The sequence below is a fragment of the Citrus sinensis genome, chromosome 4, assembly GCF_022201045.2.
Source record: "Citrus sinensis cultivar Valencia sweet orange chromosome 4, DVS_A1.0, whole genome shotgun sequence".
In the NCBI taxonomy this organism is placed as follows: domain Eukaryota; kingdom Viridiplantae; phylum Streptophyta; class Magnoliopsida; order Sapindales; family Rutaceae; genus Citrus; species Citrus sinensis.
Window position 1 is genome coordinate 11,149,458 of NC_068559.1, and position 24,902 is coordinate 11,174,359.

Below are 24,902 nucleotides of genomic sequence, written 5' to 3' on the forward strand. Positions count from 1 at the left end.
ACAATGTCCGAGACTAGAACATTTTATAATATTTGAACACTTTCTGAAAGATTTGATATTTTATTATCATATTTTTTAACAGAGGTCGCGTATGCTATTGCATTTTTTTTTCCCCCGTTTTCTTTGACAGACTACAATGTGTTATTATAGCTATAATCAGGGAAATGGCAACCATTAACAGCAGTAAGTCATTGTTTTACCCTGGGAAACGGTTTTCAATAGGCAGGAATTCAAAATTAGTTTCTTTCCTCGTCCTCCCCAATCTAAACAGGAAACAAGACCAACTGAATTATATATATATATATAATTCAGGATTGGTGATATTCGAATCCAATGTAATTGAAATTTGTGTTGCTCATGTATCACAAACATATATACAACACAATTTCAGTTAAATTTTCTCATGCCGCTATTGTAACATTTCGGACACTCCACTTTCTGTTGCTAATTTGTCTGATGGTGTACTGGGAAGGAATAGATCAGTTTCAGGCTCAGTGACAGAGATCAAAGAAGCTGATTGAATCTTCCCGGAAAGCTCCAATCGCATCAAAATAACACCCCTGGAAAATAAAAGTTTAAAAAGGAAACAATAAAAATAATTTGTGCAACTGATTACCATCATATACTCATGTACTTTAAATAGATTTGCAGCTTGATTTATGGCTTAGCAGCTAAAAGCAACATATAAAATGAAACAGTGTAGACACTTGGAAAGAGTGACAGATGATCAATAACATAAAACGAACATCTGAGTGTCTCAACCTATCATCATCCGTTAAAAGAAGAACCCAGAAAAATTTTCAGGTATCTCGAAAAACAAACTTTACCAGATAGGATCAGACAAAAAGAATTATAAATAAATATTTTTCATTAACCAAGTCTGTCCGACAGGCCCAGAATGTAACAGAAATTTGGCTTTTAATAGGCATTGTGCTTGACTGCTTTGTATGGCATTCAAAGAGTATGTACTACTTAACCATTTAAAGAATTAATGACACATTCCACTCAAAACAATAACTATTATACTCACTCCAGACAGAAACATGCCAGTGTGCATGTTCATTGTAAAAATGCAGATAACCAAACACAATGGGGGGTGTTTCTACCTTGCATAACGAGCCTGTATTGAAATATCCCGGACTTTAATTCTATTAACAGTACCACTTTGGCTTACAAGAACCACTTGCTCATCACTTTCACCGTCTTCTGCAAAGACGAAAAAGAGTAGGAATAATCAGAAACATTATTAAGAGATTTTAGTGAAATTGAGTAAATAATAGCTTCCAACTTGCTATAAGTGACATAGGGTTACCTGCCAAAGAGAAACCAACCACGAAGACTGCTGCCAACCGATCCTCAGCAGAAAACTGAGATATGGCAAAGAAAGTCACGTATTGAAGGAAAAATTACAGGCAAAATGATCACCACTTCAAAATAAATCTAGTAAATATTGTATCCATAATACCTTATAACCTATCAAACCAACTCTGTTCAAAGGCAACTTTCGAAAGCTGCTCAAGGGAACCCGCTTTCCGTGACCACTTTCAGACACAAACAGCAACCATGGACCACTAGAACCCTTGACACTGGAAAAATGCAGCCTTATGTATCAACATATACGAACAAAGATATTATACTAAAATTATTGTGGACAACTACCTTGATCTATGAGAGAGGTAGAGAGATGGAACAAAGACGTAAACTAAATCATATGTATCGAGTGAAGATGATGTCAAATTGAGTTAATAAAGTTCCAGAAAAATCAAATATATTTCCATTTATTACTTTAACTCATATATATATATACCTCAGCAACATTGCAAAAGTGTTGCAAAAGTGTTACCTATGACACCTAATTAACTGCAAGATGTGATGCAGGTCATTCTTTCCCAGGCACCACGTCATTCTTTCCCAGGCACCACAAGGAAGAAAAAAACTGACACTTCTCAAGCAGTACTGCAGTCATACCAGCATCTTAAATGATAAAATTTTAGGAGTGAATACATACAGAATCATAGATGACACCTGCTAAAGTGTAAACACCGAGAAAGCTTTGAGGATAATGAGTGAACCCAACATTTTAGCAATCAACTAAGCAACCAAAATATAATGAAAGAAAATCATAATCTAGAACAACAGAATGACCGAAAATATATTTGAAATCAAAAGTTCCAAAAGCAATTAATAAGGAAGGATCAGGTTAGCCAGCTTGGGAGCTTATCCAGACAAATCCTATAGTAAATCAAGTCATGTTCACGGCCAAGCACCGGAATCCAACCAGGCATTTTCCTTGGGCAAGTTGATCAATCTAGATTAGTATTGCTAGCACTATCTGTACAAGTTCAGCAACTAAAATATACCTTAATAGGTTAGAACAGAAACTAATAGGGGATAACATGCAGAGGAAAGTTTAAAAATTTACTTGCTGTGGGAATCTTCTGGTGTCCTCTCCAAATCTTTATGTAAGGCCGCTGGTATAATGTCCATGCTCGCCATCTTGTCCCCATCTTTTAGTCTCATGGCCACTGAACCCCTTGTATTTCTGCTTAATGATCGGATCTGAGTTGACAACAAATAAAATGGAATATTGTAAATTCTCACTAATAAATAAACATGCACAACATGGAATTTTTTGAAGAGTCATTTAAGCCCCTGCTATTCTTTATGGTCATGGTTAATAAATTGAAATATTAAACTTAGGCCACTCTTGTTTGGCTTCATTACACACAAACATCAAAAGTTAGAAAATGCGACACTTCATTTCAGCAGTTAAGATTGGCTTCATTCAAAAGGAACTACAATCAAATCTGTTTTGCATCAATGGTCTAGATACAACTATTTTCATTTTTATTTTATCACTAAAAGGGTTTGGATGGGGAAAAGGAACTTCACCAACTAAAAAAAAAAAATGGGGAAAGAAAATGACAACTCTTCAAGAGAGCTTGCTCTTCATACACGGCAAAAACCTTAAATACTTGAATAGACAACAAAGGGAATGAGGCATTGGCCCTGACAGGGTAATCCAATCTATATACATTAATCAAAATTCCAACAGAACTTTCTCATCCTTAGACAGGGTAGATACAATATATCCCAAGTTCCAAGAGACCAAGAAATAAGAGGGGACAGTAATAATTTAGATTTGTGCTTGAGTCCACCAGATATGAAAAGCAGCCCATAGATTATCAGGTTAAGTCTTATCACAAAGGATTTAATACATCTTAATGTAAGTTATTAAAGAATCAAATTTTGTTTCCTTTTTTTTCTTATTTATTTTTTTGTTGGGTGGGGGAGGGACATGGTTTGAGGGACGAGAGGATATTTGGAAAGGGATTTTATAATAGTTTCATATGAATTTTTTTTTTTTTTAAATCTTGGCAACTATCTGAATGGAAACTATGGGATTAAGTGCATATGGATAAAAAACTGAGGCATTCAGCTTTAGGATATTAAGGTCATATTTGGTTAGAAGAATGAAAAGATGAAAGTAAGAGCGGAAGAAATGGGAAGGACAGAGGAGATAAAAGGACGGTGGAATAGAATTCGTATGTTTGGCTAAATCATGGAATATGGAATGAAACACAAACTTTTTTTTTTGGGGGACGAAAATAATTAACATTTAATAATTAAGAAAAAAATACAGTTTTATTTTGAAATACAAGTTTATTTAGTCCTAAAAATGTCAATAGCGATTAAAATGGAATAAAATATAGCTTTTTAGAAGAAAAATTTTCAACTCTCAAAAGTACTGTATACTCATTAATTTAAATGAATGTAATAAATATAAAAAGTTCTCAAATATTTCCTTGTCTCCATTATATACCATAAATTCAAAAATGTATAGTAATAAAATAAAAATTTCTAATAATTAAGCAAATGTCACATAAATTTTATTATTCTCTAAATATAACTACACTATTGAGAGAATGTAATATACAAAACAAAGTTAATCATATTGTTAAAAAGTTTCCATCGTTAATTATATAATTGTATATCTGCTAACTTTTACAAGGGTACTTTAGGTAATTCAATCATAAATGACAGCAACAATTGTGATTCCTAGCAAACTCTTTGGTCAGGAATCATGATTCCTCAATTTGGAGGAATCAGGATTGTAAAGGAATCTTGATCCCTCCTTAAGTTTGCAAAGTAAGCACAAGAATAGAAGGAATTCCTTTCCAATAGGAATCCCTTTCCAGTAGGGATTACCCCCAGCCAAACATGCCATTAAATCCATTAATAATTTGAGTGAAGAAACAAATGCAAACCACATCTTCCAGTTCAGCTGGAGAATTAAACTACTACATTCCAACAATTAACATCCAGATTCGCCTACCTTAACTTCACTCTACCTAAGCACTTAATACTCTCAATTATACATGCAGACTTTGCATGAAAATGGGAGAGATAAAGAAACAATAATTATTTAGTTACAGCAGAAAAAATCCCAAATAAATTTTGCAAATATGATATATAGGGTGGGCAATTTCAGATTCGGATCGAAATCGGATCAATCAGATCGGATTTTGATTGGATCTCCGAATCGGATCAATCAGATCGGATTTTGATTGGATCTGATATCCGATCCGATTAAGTTTGGATCGGATTCAGATGGGATGAATATTTCAGATTAATTCTGGTTAGGATGGGATCGGATTAAACTCGGATTGATCAATTTACAGCAACTAATTTTTTAAGATACAATTTGCAGAATTGATGCATTATATTAGATAGTTTCGGGCTGGGTTTTTGCACTTAGATCTGTGACACAATCATGATGTCCATGTCGCTCTCAGGCCAACAATGCTTGCCATAACCAAGCCACCAACTACTCAATTTTCAAACACCCCACCATACCCTTGTTTTCTAATTCCAAACACATCAGTACCCATCTTTGATGTTGCTGCTCAAGGATATTATGTGGCTTGTGATGGTGAATTTATGATTGAGCAATTAGATGTTAAGGATATTGTGAACCCGATATTAAAAGAGGACTTTCAGGCTGCAGAGGATGCAAGTTTGCAATCATGTGATTTTAGAGGATGCAAGTTTGCAATCATGTGATTTTAGAAGATGAAAAAGAAGCAATATCGCATGTTTGAGGCTGGGGAATTGTTAATGGTTAGATGTGTTGCCATATTGGGTATTAGCGTGGTGAGGGTTCGTGATCATGAGTGCTTGTTCTGGCTAGGTGTTGTACTTTTGTTTGGGAGGATTCAATTTCAGCCGTTAGGTTCTTGTTCATTTTTGTTTTTCTATTTATGTTTTATTTTATTTACTTGTATTGCAAACTGATCAGATTGCTCAAATACCATCTGATTGGATGTTATGCTATATCCGAATCTGAATCTGAACTGAGGATCGGATTGGATTCATCCGAATCCGATCCGATGCCCACCCCTAACGATATATGTTTAAAAAAAACATGCATAATATTCAAAAGAGCATAAAAAAACTTACAATGTCACAAGAACTTAGAATAACCATTCCATTTTGAGAAGCCATGGCCACAAGGTCATCATTGGTGCAACAGCGAACCCATTTTAACTCATCACCAGGAACCTAGGAAATAATGTATAAAGGGTAAGATAAACATAAACTATTGAAAATAAGCTAAAACCAAATACTAAAGTCAACTATAAGAGTAACTAACCAATTGAATTGCAATGATTCCAGTTGTACGTATTGAAGAGAAAAGATTCAAGGACACTTTCTTGATATAGCCATTCATTGTAAGCATTACAAGAAACTGGTCTCCGGCAAATTCACTCACGGGAATAATGGAAGTGATTCTCTCACCATCAGATAAAGATAAGATCTGTTTCCAATATCAAAACATTCGACAAATGTTTAGTTGTCACAGAAAAGAAACTGAGGGAAAAATAATAAAATACTAAGTACCTGGACAAGTGGTGTCCCAGCAGCATTCCGCGTGCATTCAGGTATTTTGTATGCACGAGCTGAGTACACTATTCCCCTATCACTGCAGAAAATATATGTTAGCCATGGCATATCAAAATTTTTTAAAGCATTAAAAATGGAACAAAAATTGTGGAAGAATAGATAAATCACATACTTTTTCTCATGTTTGATCAATAAAAGCAAAGAGACAGGATACGCATAAAAGGACTAGTTGTCCAAAGAAAAGAAAAAGAAAACAATGGGAACTCATAAATTAAACAATAGAACTAAAAAGACCAACATACAAGAAGAATGATCAGCTGCACGCCATAGCACACGTTATCGTGAACGATGGGTCATGTGTCACCTGATCATCGGCCGGGCTATTAAATGCCAGCCAATGATCAGGTGACACGTGACCAGTCACATACCTGATCAGGCCTCAATAAGTACTTAGATAAAGACCTAAAGTTGAACATCACAAAAAAAAGAAAAAAAGAAACTCTTGCAAAGGAGATGTGAATTAAATTCATGTTAAGTTATACCCTCTCATCTTGCGACATGCCCTCCCCTACCTTTTGGTGTTCGAGGAAGGAATACTCTATTCCTTGCAGAATAGCACAGTCGAGAAGTGACTACTTGTTTGCCCCTATAGGATGGAGCAACAGAAATTTTGAGAAATTCAAGAGCTCATGGAGCAACGAGCCAATAATCATTAAAAAAAAAATTAATGTCAAGTGGTAGTGCAATGATGTACGCAGCTGAGACACCCTAACAGACTGGTAGACTTGAACATTGTTCCTACATGATTCAATCAACTTGATCAGGCACTTACCATCTTTTGTTATTGTTCAAATCTTTGTAAATGGGAAAAAATCCTCAATTCAACTCCTTTTTTTTGGGGGGGAACATCAAAAACCAGAAAAACAAAAAGCTCTCCACTCCCTCCCAATATATCCAAGGAACGGCAAGACAGCGGAGGTCTACGACTCTATAGTGTCTAATCCACGGTCAAACTTCTTTCAATTCTAGAAACTCAGATTGATTTTGATGAATAGATTCAACTGTGATATTGAAGAATGGTTTGCTATTATTTTGATTTCTCAAACCAAGAGATTTATGAATCGGGATACTAATACATATAAATAAAAAAGGTCCAATGGCTGCACTGGAAATTACCTCTATCCATACAGTACTCCACTTTGGTAGTCTTCATTTATATAGGTTTAGCTGCCATACTTTATAAGGCTTCAGAATAAGTATGTGGGCAAATCAAATAAGCATAGATGGCATCCAATAGATATATTATTGGTGAATTTCCTAGCCAATAGGTCCTGGGTCGCCAGCTCAAAGAATTAATTGAAGACTAGCCTACACTATGCACATCGTGTAGCAGTACCAGTGATCTCTCACAAGAAGATTAGTTCCAAGATCCCTATGAAATCTCAGGCGTTTGAAAACTTCAAGGGAGAGAGCCAGCTTTTGTTGCCAATTGCTAAGTGACAACCAAGAAGTTTCAGGGTAGGTATGCATAAAAGGGATTCATCCAAAATCATCAGATATGGTTGAATGAGCTTCAATTGCATTATAAATCACTAAATAAAATGAGAGCACACATAATATTAATTAACACATAAAAGGTCAGAGATCACAAACCAACTCATAGTTGGTTTGTGTGTTGTAAGAAATTAGGGCCTGCCAAGAGCATGTTGCAAGTTCAAATACTTGAATATATCTACTCAGTCGCATTAGAGGACCATATCAAGAACAAGGTAGCTGTTAAATAGACAGAGTTAAAACACATCAAGGTCACACGTAGGAGCAACACAAGATTTTGGGTAATGTTTTGATAGCCACATTAAGGCTGTTCTTTTTTCATGGTCTTAAGTCTTAATCCAACTTATTGTCACAGTTAAGTTTTAGGTGGTTTGTATTTTTTTAACTTTTTTTATCTTCTTTTGAATGTCATCATCGTCATTTTATTTCCTCCTATCAGAAAACTATCCACCTTACTAAAGATTCAAGAGTAAAGGTTACTTTTATTTTTATTTTTACGAAGCTTATCCAATATCAAAAGATTATAAAATTTCTTCTTTTCATGAAAACATATTATCATACATATTGCTTGAAGTTGTCATGTCATTCACCGTGTAGAATCAATGGTTGCAAGTCATTCAATCATAAGCATGTGATAGAAGGCTATGAGCGTTAGATGGGTAGACGTACTGCCTACTGTGACTTTAAATTACTTATTTCCAGTGAAGATGTGGAATGAAAACCTAACCAAAACCTCCATTGGACAAAATCGAAGAAACTAAAAGCAAGAGTCATTTTATTAATTGATCTTGATTACTACATGTCAATTTTTGTATTAGTGATGTAGTGGAAGTTTAATGTTTAGATATTCCGTTGATTGTTGAGAATACCGAATAAAAGAACAATCTAAATTCGAGTTGATTCGAAAGAATACCCGCGAATCTAGGGTGTTAAAATTCGTTGATTCCGCAAAATGCCGAGAAATAACAAAAATAGAACTCAAACCAAGAGTTTATTCCAAGCAATAATCAATAACAAATGATCAATGTCTCCCTACTTGTAAAAGTCACGAAAAACACGTATTGATGCTAACTAAGGCTAATCCTAATTTGACTAGAAAACCTAAGACTGAGAATACTAAATAAAGGAACAATCTCAATTCGCGTTGATTTGAAAGAATACCCGCAAATCTAGGGTGTTAAAGCTCGTTGATTTCACAGATTGCCGAGAAATAACAAAAATAGAACTCAAACCCAGAGTTTATTCAAAGAAATAATCAATAACAAATAATCAAAGTCTCCCTGCTTGTAAAAGCTATGAAAGACATTTATTTATACTAAGGCTTATCCTAATTTGACTAGAAAACCTATTTTGATAAGACTTATACCCAAATTAAGAATACAACTCAAATAAGCAATACCTAAACAATAAAATTATAAATACAAAACCAAATTATACTAGAATACAAATTAATTAAAATATTCCTTTATATTATAAATTTCAGCCTAATTAGGATTTTTTCAATTTCTAGCTCTGCATCAATTAGTTAAAAATATAATCCCAATTCAATCTTTATATCAAATGTAAATGTTATGGAACAAAAATAAGTTTGTAAAAAAGAAAAAACTATAAAATAGATAGATTCCAAGTACATTATCAATATACTTACTATGACATTAGAACATTTTTCTCATATCTTCTCAACTATTTAACTATAAATAACATGTTACATACAACACATACAACGTATATATGATAGGGATCCCTCATTTTATTAAGGTGAACACCAAACTAAAAGACAAGAAAAACACACTGAATATATATGTATACATATGGGTTGGCTATTACAATTGATATTTTATACTTAAAATTTTGACAAATTTCGAGCCATTGATATCATGCAATTTAATGATAGATATTGAAAGCCAAAGTAGCATTTAATAATGTCAATTCATCCACCCTTGGATTGCATGAAATCAATGGCTTAAAATTTGTGTCAAAATTTTAAGTTGAAAAAGCCTAACCCGATACACACACACACACACAGAGTAATTTTTTAACAAGTGATCCTTACTTTTATTAAAGGTCAAGCTAAAAGAAAAGAAAAACATGGGGACTCTATACAAACACACACACACACACACACACTGTGTTTCATTTTATAGTGTATCGAAATTTATGTTTTTGTCTTTTAGATCCCTTATTACAAGGGGACTCTATACATACACATATAGAGATTTGCCTTTTGACCTATTCAGCCTTTGGTTAAATTCAGACTTATTTATATCTTAGATAAAAGATCAAAAGTAATACAAAATAAAAAATCTTCTTTATATAACTGATAGTGGAATAAAATTATCACGAAATACCTGTATGACTAAAATTCGATGAATGGAATTATTCAGATCAATCTTAACAACAGACAAAATGGGTAAGAAGTACCTGAAGTAAAGTACATGATCATGTGCACGACAAACAATAAAGTCAGACATTGCATCATTAACTCTCAGTTTTCCAACAGATTTGCCTATTGTTCCACGATTCTGAAGATTAAAGGTATTAGGCTTCATCCTCTTAACATAACCTTTTTCACTAATCGCCTGCAAATTAGACAGATTTCTTTCAGAACTAAGACCAGACCTTTGGTGTCCCATGATCTGACACTTGAATATGATGTCAGCAAATAGACAGAAAACAAAATCAATGAAGATGTTGATGAATTATGTTACATACAAGTAGCATCTCATCATTTGGAATGATATCTATATCATCGAGTTGACCACTATCAGCGTCTTCTAACATAGAAAGCCTTGGAGTTGAAAACCTGTTCTTTAGCTCAATCGCTTCTTGTTCTATTAACTACATAGAAAAAAGGAAGAGAGTGGATCAGCAAGAAAATCAAAAGATATAGAAAAAAGGAAGAGAGTAGATCAGCAAGAAAATCAAAAAATTAATTAGGTAAAATTAAATAATAGCAGAAGAATGAGCTAAGAAATTTGGAAACCCAATTTTAGAAAGAACAAGAAAGGCACATTTCATATTAACAATAAAATTTTATGAAGTAAAAGAAAGCCATAAGAAGAATGATCTCCCTATCTCCCTCTAGTATGGGCTGAAGTACTTTAATATTTCCTCCTCCAATAATAACAACTTTTCAGGCATTGCTTAATCAATCCTATCCTTGCGGTTTCTTCATATAGCTGAACCCTAGTAGGTTCAAATTTTTCAGAATCCTCCCCCAAGATACTTTCCCAGAAAAATGAAATTAAACACCCTTGGGAATTCATAGAATTTATTATTGATCTCCTTCAAGGTAAAGCTTATGTCTATTCTCCAAACCAGAGAGGCCTGTCTGTAATTAGATGAAGCTAAGCTAGTGAAATTTACTCTAGAAAAAGGCAATACAAGACATTGCAATGCCTGGAATTGAAACCTAAAATCTTGTTGTTTACTAAGGACTGATGAGCATAAGGCCGAAACAAATCATACCAAAAGAGTAGTACAGGTTATTTTATTGGAGAAACAGTGACAAACATGGTCCACTTTTAACAACTTTGACGGCTTTTTCCATTTTCAGAATTGTTGAAGGTTAGAGCTCCACTATTGAGACTTAGCCACAAACTTAAATTCTAGGTTTAATTGTAAATCAATAAAGCATTGGAGGTACCAGGTTGCTCAATAGGTCTCGCATTTGAATACCTCCAATTATTCATCAGAACATAAAGTTACATTAACGATTATAATTGTGTGTTTTGTGACTGTGTTTCATCCACTTACATTGCACATAAACAAATATGTTGAAGCTTTAACAAAATTATTGGGCCCTTATCTATAATATTGAGCAGTTGATTTGGAAAAGAAACAACTAAGAATCACAAAACATAACAATTCACAGCTCCAGAAAAGACAGCAGTTAATCAGTGAATGTCTCACAAAATAAAAGCACAGCATATACATCAACAGATAGTAGATAATGTAACAATAAATCAGGTGTGGGAAAAGAAATCATAAGTTCTCACTGACTTCAGAATCAATAAGCAGTTGTGCAGAACCAAAATCAGACTGAGTGGATAGATAATATGAGCAAACAAATCAAAATAATCAGAACTCTGAAATTATCTCAACTTCAAAAAGGAAAAGTGTGATTGGTATAATTTTTGTAAAGCATAAGTAGTCTTAGTTTTTTGTTTTCTTACTGGATAGCCGGACCACTATCCGTTTTAAGTCTTCATGATTACTATATTTTTAAGTTTCCTATCAAAAACATTATAAAAAAAAAAGGGAAGCATGAATGAGAAGACATCCCATCTATAAACCAATAAGTGAAGAGCCCTAAGATGTAACAACTCTACTCTAGGATATACTGTTGGAATCAACATGAATAAAGCCAGCTTTCACCTAAAAATATGTTACCTGCAATATATTTTTCCTACTTGACAATAGTTCCTCCAGCTTCAGAATTTGTTCCATCAAGGTTTTACTCTCATCAACAAACTTCTTTCTCTGAATAATAAAGATGGTAAAATCTCCTTCAGATGATATTATCTGTAAAAACTATAATCTGAGATATTTCACCAAGAAAACAAAAATTATTATGCACCTCAAGCATGGTAAGTCTTCTCAAGTTCATGTCCAAAATAGCATCAGCTTGTTTCTCAGAAAGTTTGAATTCTGCATTAAAGGATGTTAGTTAACTAATTCTCTCTTAAAAAGCAGCTATGACCGCGAGGCATTCCAGGAATAACCAATATGTCTAGATTAAGTTTTTATAGTACTGGAAAAATTGCTCAACATTGTTTTTACAGAATCATCCAAAAAATTCATGAAGACTTCAGCTAGAGTACCATGAACTACGCCTACAAGTCAAAGATCCTTCCCCCCCCCCCCCCCCCCCCCCGCGCGGGCGTTAATGACATCTGCTTTCAGCCCTTACTATAGAACCAAGAAAAAGAAAAAGAAAAAGTAATTCGAAAAAGAAGATGCCCAAATAAATAACACAAGACTAGTTAAGACATCAATGCCCAAGAATAGCTACACGTTAGGATGAGACTAGGCAGATGTCTCATTGAACTGTACTCAATTTCCTGCAAAATGTCAAAATGGTTACCGCACTCCTTATGATATTACAAAATGACCTGATTGAACTTTCAATACTTTTGCAAAATAAAAAGAATTACCCTTTTTTTTATTGTCATACAAAATGTTTCATGTTGTATCTAAAATCACCCTTCTATTCGATAATAATAACCACACAAAAAAAAAAAAAAAATTCCCCTACGAAACAAAAATAGTATTTCACATTACGTAAATTCCTTTACCAAATAATGATAATAATCAAAATGAATAAATAAAGAAGGCCTACATGGGGAACTTACCATCCTTTAGAGCAGCAGATGCAGTTGAATTGCTAGGAGCTTCCCTAACAATGCGAATCACTCTATCCAAATTATCAAGCCCGACCATGATACCCTAAAGACACATGCACCGGATGTAAACTATTGAAGTATGCACATATCATGCAAAACAAATCAATTTACTATGTGTCTGAAGGGCCTGATCCATTTTCGAATTAAGTTACGAATATCATAACTTATGAACTATCCCCCATATGCATCATACAGTAAATTTATACACGATACTCGTACAGAAACAGAAAGATAGACTTGATTCTGTGGCCAAACCTATGATAACTTTAAAAAGCAAATTGATATACCTCGACAATGTGTCTTCTTTCCTTCACTTGTGAAAGTTTGAACCTTGCACGTCTTTCAACAACAGAACATCTAAAGTCTAAGAAAGCCTAATAAAAGAAAAAGAACATGTAATGTTTGAAGAAATTTGTAACAATAGAAACATCTAGATAAAAAGGATGCATTTCAAGTTGAGACTTGAGAGGAATGCAAGAAATCTACACACAAGCAGTCACCTGAAGTACTTCTTTCAAACCCATCTGTTTAGGTTGTCCATCGAGTATACTGAAATATAAAAGCAAATCATAACTAAAATGCATTACGATAGATTAAAACATGCAAGAATAAAATTAACAAATAAGCGGCAAAAGCAATAAGACAAAAACCTATAGGATATAAGTTTACAAAGATAATTCTAGGTTCTACGTATCACTTTGCTTTGATAGCTGAACAATTTTATCACATTGGATCCGTAGAAATTTCATTCTTTATTTTACTCACCATTTTCATAGGAAAAAGAAAAATAATAAGGGGGCAGCATTTCACTCGTTTACATACTTTCAATCCCTATCTATGGCCCAAAAGAAACTTAATTCACTCCAAATAGGCAATTCAAGTGCTAATCAAATAAGAATCTTAAACAAGCAACACAGATCCTGTTGACATGCAAATTAAAGCATTTCTAAAACCAAATCTCCCAAATAAAAGATCCTAAAAGATAACATTATAGATTCTGTCATCACAATCATTTTATCTAATTTGTAGTATTATTCTCTGTGCCCCTACATTCGACAACTTTTGAACTTTTACAAATAGAACAGGTCTCAATATGATACTTAAAAAGTGCAACCACAAAAGATCTCAACTTTTATGAATCAATATCTACAAGTAAAGATTTCTACTATAACGCACCTCCATGCCATGCACTTACCTTCCTGACCAAAGGCCAATATATATGACAGTCAGGTTAAATCAGAAGCTGGTTAACAGTGAAACAAAACTAAAAATGAAATATCAATGAAAGCATAACATATGAAATTCAAATGCTATGAAAGCAGGTATCAGATATGATTAATGACTATCAGATTGTCTTAACTCAAAAGAGCCAAAGTAGGAGTACAGTGTATTTCAATTTAAATTGGTCTTGATGATAGATAAAGAAAACAACTCACCCAACCATGTTGCAGCTAAAACTGGACTGTAGAGCAGTAAGACGATAAAGACTATTTACAACGATCGAAGGGTCTGCTCCCCGTTTTAGCTGTAGGGTGTCAGAAAGAAATTACTTGATCACAATTGTTTCAATCACCTCATAGTATCGATAGACTGTGAGTCATAAAGTAATATTCATTTTGAGCAACTAAGAATTATAAAGAAGTGTGCAGTAACTTATATTACTGTACCTCAATAACTATACGCATTCCAGAACGATCACTCTCATCCCTAATATCACTGATTCCGTCCAAAGTCTGTCAAAGGAAAGAATAAAGCAAATAATAAATATTTGTGATGTATAACAGGCTAGGTTATTTTTATTCTTTTTCTTACATTTTTTTTCAGATTAGGTTTTATAGGAGTTATATATCTGTAATGAGATGGATTTCTTTTCAATTTTTATTAGGATTATGACCACTGTAAATAGGTCTATGTTTCGGTCTTTTAGCAGACTTGATGAATACTAATGACTGAAATAAATGATTCTCCTCCCGATCATTTAAATCTAACCATTTATCTGACACATTTAGCTAAGACAAATAATTTAGTTTGATTGTTTTCAAATCCACAGTTCGAACAGAAGAAATAAAATAAATTTCAGAAGAGCTAAGAATACCTTGTTTTCAACAAGTTCAGCAATCTTCTCCACAAGCATGGATTTGTTGGTTTGGTAAGGAATCTATTTCATTCGCAAGAGATAAATAAAAGATAGAATAACTCTGAGCCCAACATTTCTACAACTTCTTGAAAATGGATATGCATGACTGTGCAACTCTTAGAAAGGCCAAGACGATCACCTCTTTTATAATGACACCCATTCTCTTTGACTTAGAGTCAAGTAGTTCAACCTCAGTTTTTCCTCTGACTGTAATGCGTCCTCGTCCAGTTCGATATGCATCCAAGATACTGGAGAAAACAATCAAATGTCAGTGCACTATTCACACTATTTCCCTAAGGACAACTTTAGTTAAGACAAACAAACGAGGATACAATGAAGTTGAACTAGAAATCTGCATCTAAAACAAAAGAATACATATTAAACTCTCTCAAACAAATTTCCTCAAAGATAAGCGCTTTACATTATTCTTTTCACTCAGATATTATATGATAAAATTCACAACATTGAGTAGATTTTTCCTCTGTTTTCTTTTGTCCTTTGAATCTCCCAATTCTTTTCTTTATATTGGTTTTCTACAATTTTAATTGGTCTACAATATTTTTCTCAGGTCTGCTTTTGATAGCAAACTCACTTTCGCTTAAATCAAACAAAAAGGAGACTGATTACAGAAAGCAGAATCAACAAGAAGAAGCCAAATTTTACTTACCCGAGATTTCCCATAATAAGTCCTCCAGTTGGAAAATCAGGTCCAGGCATGTATTCCAACAACTCTTGGAGCTAACAAAAAGCAAAATGATGCAAGAACAGAATAGCATGAGTGCATCCAATAAAAAGCAATGATAATTTTTGTACAGGAAAAATTTGAAAACACTCAAAGAAAGCGAACACCTCCTGATACATTAACTAAAATAGTTGCAAGGACAAAAGAAAGTTAGAAAAAGCAGTAAACATGAACTCGTTAATTTAATTTTTCAAGACTTTGAAAAAGGTCCTTTATATTGGAACAACAAGGAGATAAAATTCATGGAAATAAATTTCTCAATCAAAAAGATCAGCTTTAGGCCCCATATCACAGAACTTATCTTCAAAATCCAATCATTCCTTTCGAGCCAAATACAATGGATTAGCCACAATGACGAACAAACATCTCAATTTCTCTCATGGCTACTGTAATAATTTCAAAAACCAATCTAGAGATATCACCCACGCACAACCAAAATTTACTATTGGTTCAAAATGCCTAATTGAATTACTCACAAGAACCAAGCCTAAACTTGAAGTAGCACGACAAGCTAATATAGCAAAAAACTGAATAATTGTTTCGAAGATTCTTCATCAAACTGAACTCATACAAGACTTTAGCAAATCCCTTAACTACAGAGTACACTCATTTCTCAAAAAGTTGGATTTAAAGCAATAATGAGAATTCTCAAAACTCTAATATCTGATAATTCAACAGAGCAACACTGTGCGACCAAATTTCCAGTATGACCCCTTTCTAGAAGATTTGACACTCATGTACATGCACTATTTCACACTAACAAAAGTTTGTTCTGGGATTTCAAAGGGTCCTTTCTCGGGAAGATTTTCAGCGCCACTGACTTCCAAAGATAGAACTACCTTCTTTTCCTACTTTCCAAATATCAAGCCAGTGAAAAACAAAACCAGCGCCAACTGGTCAGAATATGGGTGGACGCAGAAAAGACTTAAAAACCCAGGGATTAGATTCAACTTCCCTCATCCTAAGAAAGACACAAATGTCAAAGCATAGCCACTTCAGATCACTGGAATACTTTTATAAGGTCACAAGAACATCTAATGTGCAAAGTTACCTTGTCTTCTTCTTTAGAAAGGCAGTCACACGTCAAACTAAGAAATTTGAAAATCATATCCAAATTACATTCTAAATTTTCTAAAACGTAAACTATTTTCTTCAAAAGGAAATGATTGGAAGTATATAGATCCAAGTGAATGATCCAAACAAGAATGTGAAATTTAGATGATGATTTATTGGTTTAATCAACATTTCACATAAAATAGTAAATCAGTGAATGCTAAAAAAGATTAGCAAGTACAATCCCTCTCTATGTCATGATAACTAGTCCAAGACAATGAGAAACTAAACTAAACTACTAATCCCTCTCAACTGTCGTGGTCATTGGCGCAAGAAACTGGGAAACTCCACTTTCCAATATATACCTAATCTACGTTAGAATGTGAAAAGACACCCCTTCCTTCATGTCTTTAAAATCACCATCCAAATTAATCTACCCCCAACTGGAATTACATTTTTTTTCCCTTATGGTAAAAAAAAGAATAAGGGATATTATCATTTTACCATCTAACTTTTTCTGACATATCATTTTACCACCAAAGTTTTCTGACAATTACTTTTCCCCACTTGATGTCTCAATTTTTATTATTTTACCACCAAACTGCTAACTCCGTTAAGAAATTACTAATGTCAAAGGGGTATTTCAAGAATTTCAGTAATTAAGCCAAAAGTATTATAAATTTTGTATATAATTAATTTTTTTAATTTAGAGGATTAAATTGTACTTACAAAATTTTGAGGTACAATAAACTTTTATTAAAACTTTTATTATAGATTTTGTAAAAAATTATGTTATTTTTAACAGTTTGATAGTAAATGATAAAAAATTGAAAATGTTACGTGGGAAAAAGTAATTATAAAAAAACTTTAGTGGTAAAGTGATATGTCAAAAAAAAAAGTCATTCAATTAAAATGATAATATCCCAAAAGAAAACTGTATTTATAAAAATTACAAAAAGATGGATATGAAGGACAAACAGCTGGCTAAAACTAGCCTTCTTCATCCAAACATGATAAAAATTTACGACTGAAAACAAAAAGAAAAGACCCTAAAATAGGCCCAAAACAAAGGAAACACAACCCCAAAGCACAAAAATTCCAAAATGGCTTATCCAAAACCCTCTATCACAGAATAAAAAGCACAGAATCATATTGTGTTCTGTACAACATTGTTGCCCAAGACATAAGAAATAAATTAAAAATTTAATCAATGTCCAATACTCTCAGCTCAAGTAATCAAGGGATAGATTTTGGGCACTTACTGTGGCTTCAGGATTATGAATTAATGCACAGAGCACATCTACCAACTCTCCAAGATTATGAGGTGGAATGTTGGTTGCCATGCCAACCTGTAAATATGGAATAGTCCTCTATGAGAATCATTTTGCTCATGCAAGAGATTAGATAACATCACAGGGCAAGGAGGTACCAGTAACAGAGAATCAACCAATATAGTACAAAAATATTTAAGGAAAAGATTCACAAGAAATCACCGCAATCCCAGAGGCACCATTGAGCAGCAAAGTTGGGAGTCGAGCAGGCAGAAGTGATGGTTCTTTTTGTGATTCATCAAAGTTAGGAACAAAATTAACCTGCAAGGATTTAATAATAATAAGCAGATTGATGATACTATAATGAACTATAATAAATGTCTATGCATTAGGAAACAACACTTACGGTATCTTGATCAATATCTGCCAACAACATTGCTTCAGAAAGTGCCTGACAAAAATAAATAAATAAACTACCTTTTAAGAAACTTGATAGCTTAAGAACCTGAAGCAAAGAAAAGGCACAACTGTGACCTTGAATGCTATTACTTGTGGACTGTTGGTCCACTTTCTTGTAATTTGCATTATCACCAATAAGTTTTTTCTATTCTTATAGTTAGTAGAAATAATAATGACAGGCCATAAATGCATATTCTGGCAAGAGGCACAATTTCTCACTAATATTTAACGTGATAAAATTTAGATAGTGAAGCAATCGTAGCAAAGCTATTTTGATGACAATATCAGAATAGAACAAATCAAGAGGTAAATATAAGGCAGCTTTTGGATGGGTGGTGATTAATCCCTGAAACTATATGGTTTCTCAAAAGACTTGGTTAATTAGAGTTTGATTTCTTAATCCAGAGGTAAAGAAGGTTATAGGAATTGGTGATTTTCGATAAATGTATTTGGAAACTTCCATTGGCAAATCATGGCCTTCAAGAATTCCTCCCCACTTGCCTCTTTTGTGAGAAACCGAAATTTGAATTAAAGAATAAGAATGAATACAGAGAACTGGAGCAGCTGTTCACGAAGTATGCATAAAACTAAAACTCTTCATGTCATTGACAAAGGTGTTACAATTATTCCATTTCTATCACAAACTCTCAGCCCACCATTTTCATTTCCCATAACCCTTCATCATAAGTTCTCTCAGTCTTCAATCTTCATTTCTGTGACAAAGGTGTTCAACATGACTCAAGTTCTACCTCACAATCTAAAAGATATCATATTTGTTCTCTCCAGCTACACCTCATCACAAGTTCTTGCACGGACTTGACATATAAAAAAATCTGGAAGTGTGAATGCCAGCATAAAAGCAGGAGTTGCAATGAAAACAAAATATCATCACATACTTCCAATCTGCACTCTGTATAACGCATGGCAGCAGCAGGATCTGCATCAATTGAACCAAAATTCCCATGCCCTCGGATTAGCGGGTATCTTAGCGAGAAATCCTGGATTTAAATATCATGAAGTGAGTTTCATATTAGATTAGAGAAAAAAAGTAATATTAATAGTAACCAAACAGACATACATAACTGTAAAACAAATAATATACCATCTAGAGAACATATGGCCATTAAAACATTTCACCATCAAGCACAGAAAAGTGCTAGTCAATTTGAATATTTGAGCAATATTGAGAGCACCAAGAGCACCCATATAATAACATCATGTATACAAAATGTGCATTCCAAATCTCATTCCTAACATAATTTGAGCATCGTTACCAGTTCTTTTTCTTTTTTTCCTTGCATTTATCATCGCAGAAAGCTTTAGTGTGACAATAACATAAATAATCTTTAAAATCAATAACTGCACTAACAAAGTGATATATTTTAAGGTTGAGAAAATGTGTTTTACCTACCAACCATGTACATATCCATCCAGCGAAAATGAAAACTCTTAAACAGCAACTATTTGGCTTACTAGTAAGAGTAATAAAGATGCTAAGAAGAATTTACACACACTAAGCTAATATATTTTATCAGAACATCTTATATTGTGCACCTTCCTTATAATTCCTTCACAACTATAACTCAATTGCTTATTCCTGCCTCAGACAAAATGTCACAAAAGTAAAAGTCAAACGCCTCCCAAACCCTGTGAAGAACCCAATCCCAAACCTCTTGCACCACCCCTAGAGTTCTTACCAATGAAACCAAATATTTGGGGAAAAAATGACCAATTTATTTCTACAAGCATAAAAAATTAAAAAAAAATTACAACAATTAAGACAACAGTAAAAAGTACAAGGATTAAATAAAGAAATAAACAGCTTAAAGAAGTTACTAAAATAACCATTGAATCAAATATAGGCCCCAAAAAAAAGAGCTACAAATATTTTTAAATCAAAATTGAAATTACAAATAATGAGTCAACTCCTTTCTAATAGCATTTTTTTTCCCCTTATATGAAATCCTAATAAGTCTGAATTTTACTGAAGTATAAATAGTGTAAATGCATATGTTTGTTTTTCATTTTATGTCTGAGCATAATTGATAAGTTGTTTGGTTTTGCATAATAAATCATTGAAAAAAATGTAGTGTGACCTTTATGCCCTTATAATATCCTTACATTTGTATGTATAAGAATTTTAAAGCTAAACACTTAATATGTCGTCTGGATAATTTATAAATATAGATTAATCAAAGTTCGTAATTTAATTAAAATAGTTTCACAAAATTGCTTATTTATATGATGTCCAACTTCTTTTCTTTTTTTCTTTTCAAAATCTTGTAGGCCAACATAAATTCAATCATTTAAATAAAACATAAATATATTAAAAAATTTGCTACAACAATAACACTATTTCATAGATAATTGTGTCTTGTGTAAAAATGCTTTGGAAAGTATTGACCACTTATTTCTTCACTGCCCAGCTGCATTCTTCTTGAGGTTTAAGCTGTTTAGGACTTTTAAATTGAGTTGGGCAGCCATGCAACAAGCTTTTCTGCTCTCCTGGAAAAGTTTTTGAGAGTTAAAGGTAGGGGGAAGGCTTCTTAAGGGATTGTGCTATCATAGCTCCACTTTGGGTCATATGGATTGAAAGAAACTTAAGAATTCTTTAGGACAAAGTGATAGAAGATTACATGTTTCTTTGGGACAGAGCCAAATTCTGGGCTTCTATGGGCTTCCACCTCTCCAGACTTGAAGATTTATCTTTCTTCTTTATTTTGATTAGTTGGGAAGCAGCTATGGCGTAATATCATTAGAATTTATGATCTTATAAGATTTCTAGTTCTAGGGCTGGATTTTGTCTTGGGATTACTTGTAACATATTTACCCATGAGAACTGGAAATTTTAAAAAAACAATTATCTATATCTCATAAAAAATACTTTTATTACCTCGTTTGAAAAAAGGTATTGAAGCATTCTAAAGTTAATTTATATAATAATTAAAGTTAAATTAATTAGTTAACGAAAGCTTATATATATAATTTTTTCTTAATTATCACTATCATAATTACTAATTTTAATAAAATGTTCTTTCCAAACGAATATAATTTACTTTATTAATTAATAGCAAATTAACTGCTTACTAAATAACATTATTATAATAGTTAATAATAAAAGTAACCGGTAAAAATAAATGTATGATTTACCAACTAATTAATACAACAATAAAAGTTTTAGAAATTGAATTAGTATTTTACATGAACATAATTATCTAACAATTCAAATGATGATATGAGAACAATTACTGATAATCAATTTAATAAACAATAAGTATATTATTTATTTATTAATTACTATAAGTAATATATTAAAAACATTAAATTTAAACAAATATTTTATTATTATTTGTATTAATAAGTCCAAATTATTTTAAACATTTATATTTACTAAATTAGAGTTCATATTTAATTACAATTTACTTTAATTTTTTTAACATATAATTTACTGCAATCTTGTATTTCACCGAACACAAGACAGTACAATATATAATCAAGTCCTTCACACCAAACCTGCCTAAATGTCTTACAATCAGATTCTAGTTACAAACACAAACAACCTAAAAAACTTGAATGCCTGATAACACCCCTTTCTTTCTTTCTTTTTTATGGGAGATAAACGAATTGAATTGTTTATATCCAGAGAAATAAGATTTGAATTGTTTATATCCATATTAATAACAACTTCAATCACATACAAAATTATACTAACACTTCAACTAAAAGCAATTAATAATCCGTCGAATAATGTCATGATTTGATAGCTCATTTTTTCAGCCCTTGTAGATGGTAACTGGATAGCACTACAAGTTTACCCAGTGCAACAAAGAGATATATTGGCCAGCAATAGATACTGTATACATCGTCCCACAAATTACCTGAGCCATTCGAACCAAAGAATCGTAGACAGCATTGTCTCCGTGTGGATGAAATTTACCTAGAACCTGGAATGAGACATTAAAGGTTATTAGGGTCAAGGAATATAGATTTAGTAGCTTCCCATAAAAGATTGTCTGGTGCATCACTTAATAGTAACTCTAACCTCCCCAACAACTCTAGCGCATTTCTTGAAAGGTTTTCTCGATGAAAGGCCCAACTCATGCATTGCAAATCTGATGCAAAATATCCAATCAAAAGAAATAGCATGTTAATCAGAAAAAAAAAAAGAGAGAATTAAGTAAGAGAAATTTATAGTAACATCATATGGCCTTTCTCCGGCACAGTAAGAAGAGTGAGCAAAAGAAAATATTTCAGCAAGGCATGTGTTTGCTAACTTTGTCTAAAACAACTAATCAGGTACACTTCATTGAGCAGAGACCATTGTAGTTTTTCTTTCTTTTTCTCCTGATATTTATGATTATTGCCAACCCAACAGGTTACGTGAACAAATTTATCTTTGTTCATAAAATCAGAAGTTTCTTTATGCATTTTAAAAAGCGATTATGAATAGATAAATAAATAAATATTTCTTATTAGTTTTCTAGCTCAAATAGACAGAAATGCTTTATGGAGAAACGCTTGATAGATGAGAAGGGAATAAAGCCATACCAAAACACTTCTAAAGGCACTCTAGTTCGCCAATAATATAAATAAATAAATAAATTCCAAAGCTCTAAAAAAGAATGAAGCTCACAGAATCCGACGGTGCACTGGCTTCAAGCCGTCTCTAACATCAGGCAAAGCGCGTCCCAGCAAAACAGACATAGAATAAGTGATATATGACCCAGTCATTTCCTCATGGAGCTCCACCGGCACTATGCGAGGCGAAACATTGGGGCCCACCGTGGCAACACTGCCGTTTCCATTTCTCTCCTCATCCTTGGAGGCAAGAATAGGAGTGCGAGAAGAAGGAGGAGGGCGAGAGGGAGGAAAGGATAGGAAACGGCGAGGCGAAGATAGAAAGCGAGCGTGACGGCAGTGGTTGTGGAAGAGGAAGAAGGAGGAAGAGAAGCGCAGAGTCGAAGAGAGCGCCATTGGCGAAGTGTTTGTGAAAATTGAGAAGTTCATGCCATTTACAGAATCAAAAATTAAAAGAAAATTTTAGTGTGGCTTGCGTCTAAATGATAAAATTAGGGGATTTGTTCGAGACTTCGAGCTCTAAAACCCTAGGGGTTATTATTTGCGCGCCAATATAGAACTTTACATTTTCGTTTTCCTCCTTTTCTTTTTCTTTCTCCTGCAAACATAAATGGGTTTATTAGGACGGCGTAAAGTCATTTGTGTTCAAAAAATTAGTCTGAACATTAGTTTTAAAAATTGAGTTTTATTTTATATTTTTAAAATATCTTTACTCAAATTATTTAAAATTATTAATTTTATTTATTTAAAACGCCTATAATTATTTAAATTAATTAACTTTATTTACTTAAAATATCAATGAAGCTATTTAAAATATTCAATTTCAAGAGATTTAATAAATTTTTACAACAATATTATTAAGTCAAATTGTAAACAAATTATTTAACAAAAAATTAGTAACTAATTTATGTTTAATATTAGATTTTGCACCCAAAATAATTTGAATAAGAAATATTCCATAAATACTATTTAAAAAAAGGAAGGAGGAGGAGGAGGAGGAGAAGAGGCCAAACGCGAAAAAAAAAAATGAATGCTTTAGGCTCCGTTTGGTACAGTTTATTAAATAGAGCTTATAACAGTAGAGCTTATACCAATAGAGTTTTCGGACAAAAAGTCATTGGGTGTTTGGTTGTCAATAAAAAACGCACTTTTGAACCATTAAATTATGTGATATTTTTTATATTATATATTTTTAGAAAAGCTTTATAACCTCTACTCCCAAAAGCTCAAATTTTGGGCTTTTGCTAGTAGAGGTAAATTAGCTTATTTAAGCTAAAAAAACTCTACTAAAAAAATAACCAAACACTATAAAAAATTTTAAAAAGTGCTTATACGATTAAATAAGCACTTATGGCTTTTAAATAAGCCATATCAAACAGGCACTTAGAGTACTTTTGTTTACTTTACTTTTGAAAAAAAAAATAAAAAATAATGAGTGCAAAATTTTTTATTTAATGGAAAAATAAAAAATAAATAAAATATGATTACATTATTATTCATCTAAGTATTAATTAAGACGTTAGAAATAGAAGTTTTAAAATTTAAAGTATGAGAATTATATACATTGAATAATGAGTGTGCATATAAGTGTTCAAAGTAATTGTGTAATATTGATTATAATTGATTGTACTTAACAATAATTCATATGATAGATAATTTTGTAATAAAATTTTTATTAGAATTAGAGTGTTTAAAATTATTTTTGGGGTATAAATATCTCTACCCCATAAATAAAAATGACCATTAACGGTATTTTCCTAAGATTCTAAACAAAACTCTCTTCGTACAAATATCTTTTC

The 24,902-nt window shown here is 32.7% G+C and overlaps 1 protein-coding gene across 2 annotated transcripts; it reads right to left on the minus strand.

The window, feature by feature from the left end:
- Positions 1–219: 219 nt before the first annotated feature.
- On the minus strand, positions 220–23,741 carry LOC102623274 (DNA gyrase subunit A, chloroplastic/mitochondrial). 2 transcript variants are annotated; one of them, XM_006485472.4, is made up of 27 exons: positions 23,159–23,739; positions 22,568–22,637; positions 22,404–22,469; positions 19,422–19,523; positions 18,473–18,517; positions 18,289–18,387; positions 18,058–18,144; positions 15,668–15,738; positions 15,140–15,248; positions 14,959–15,021; positions 14,531–14,596; positions 14,300–14,388; positions 13,364–13,412; positions 13,151–13,237; positions 12,813–12,906; positions 12,038–12,108; positions 11,851–11,940; positions 10,171–10,296; positions 9,880–10,037; positions 5,902–5,983; positions 5,654–5,818; positions 5,461–5,562; positions 2,423–2,559; positions 1,466–1,586; positions 1,313–1,367; positions 1,107–1,206; positions 220–560 (listed from the first exon to the last, which is right to left on the minus strand). In XM_006485472.4, the coding sequence occupies exons 1-27, from the start codon at positions 23,530–23,532 to the stop codon at positions 410–412; spliced, it is 2,829 nt and encodes a 942-aa protein (XP_006485535.1). In that variant the 5' UTR covers positions 23,533–23,739; the 3' UTR covers positions 220–409. The 2 variants fall into 2 exon arrangements, with proteins under 2 accessions (XP_006485535.1, XP_052295575.1); XM_052439615.1 differs by lacking the exons at positions 220–560; positions 1,107–1,206; positions 1,313–1,367; positions 1,466–1,586 and adding an exon at positions 1,859–1,956 and having other exon boundaries at positions 23,159–23,741.
- Positions 23,742–24,902: the final 1,161 nt, after the last annotated feature.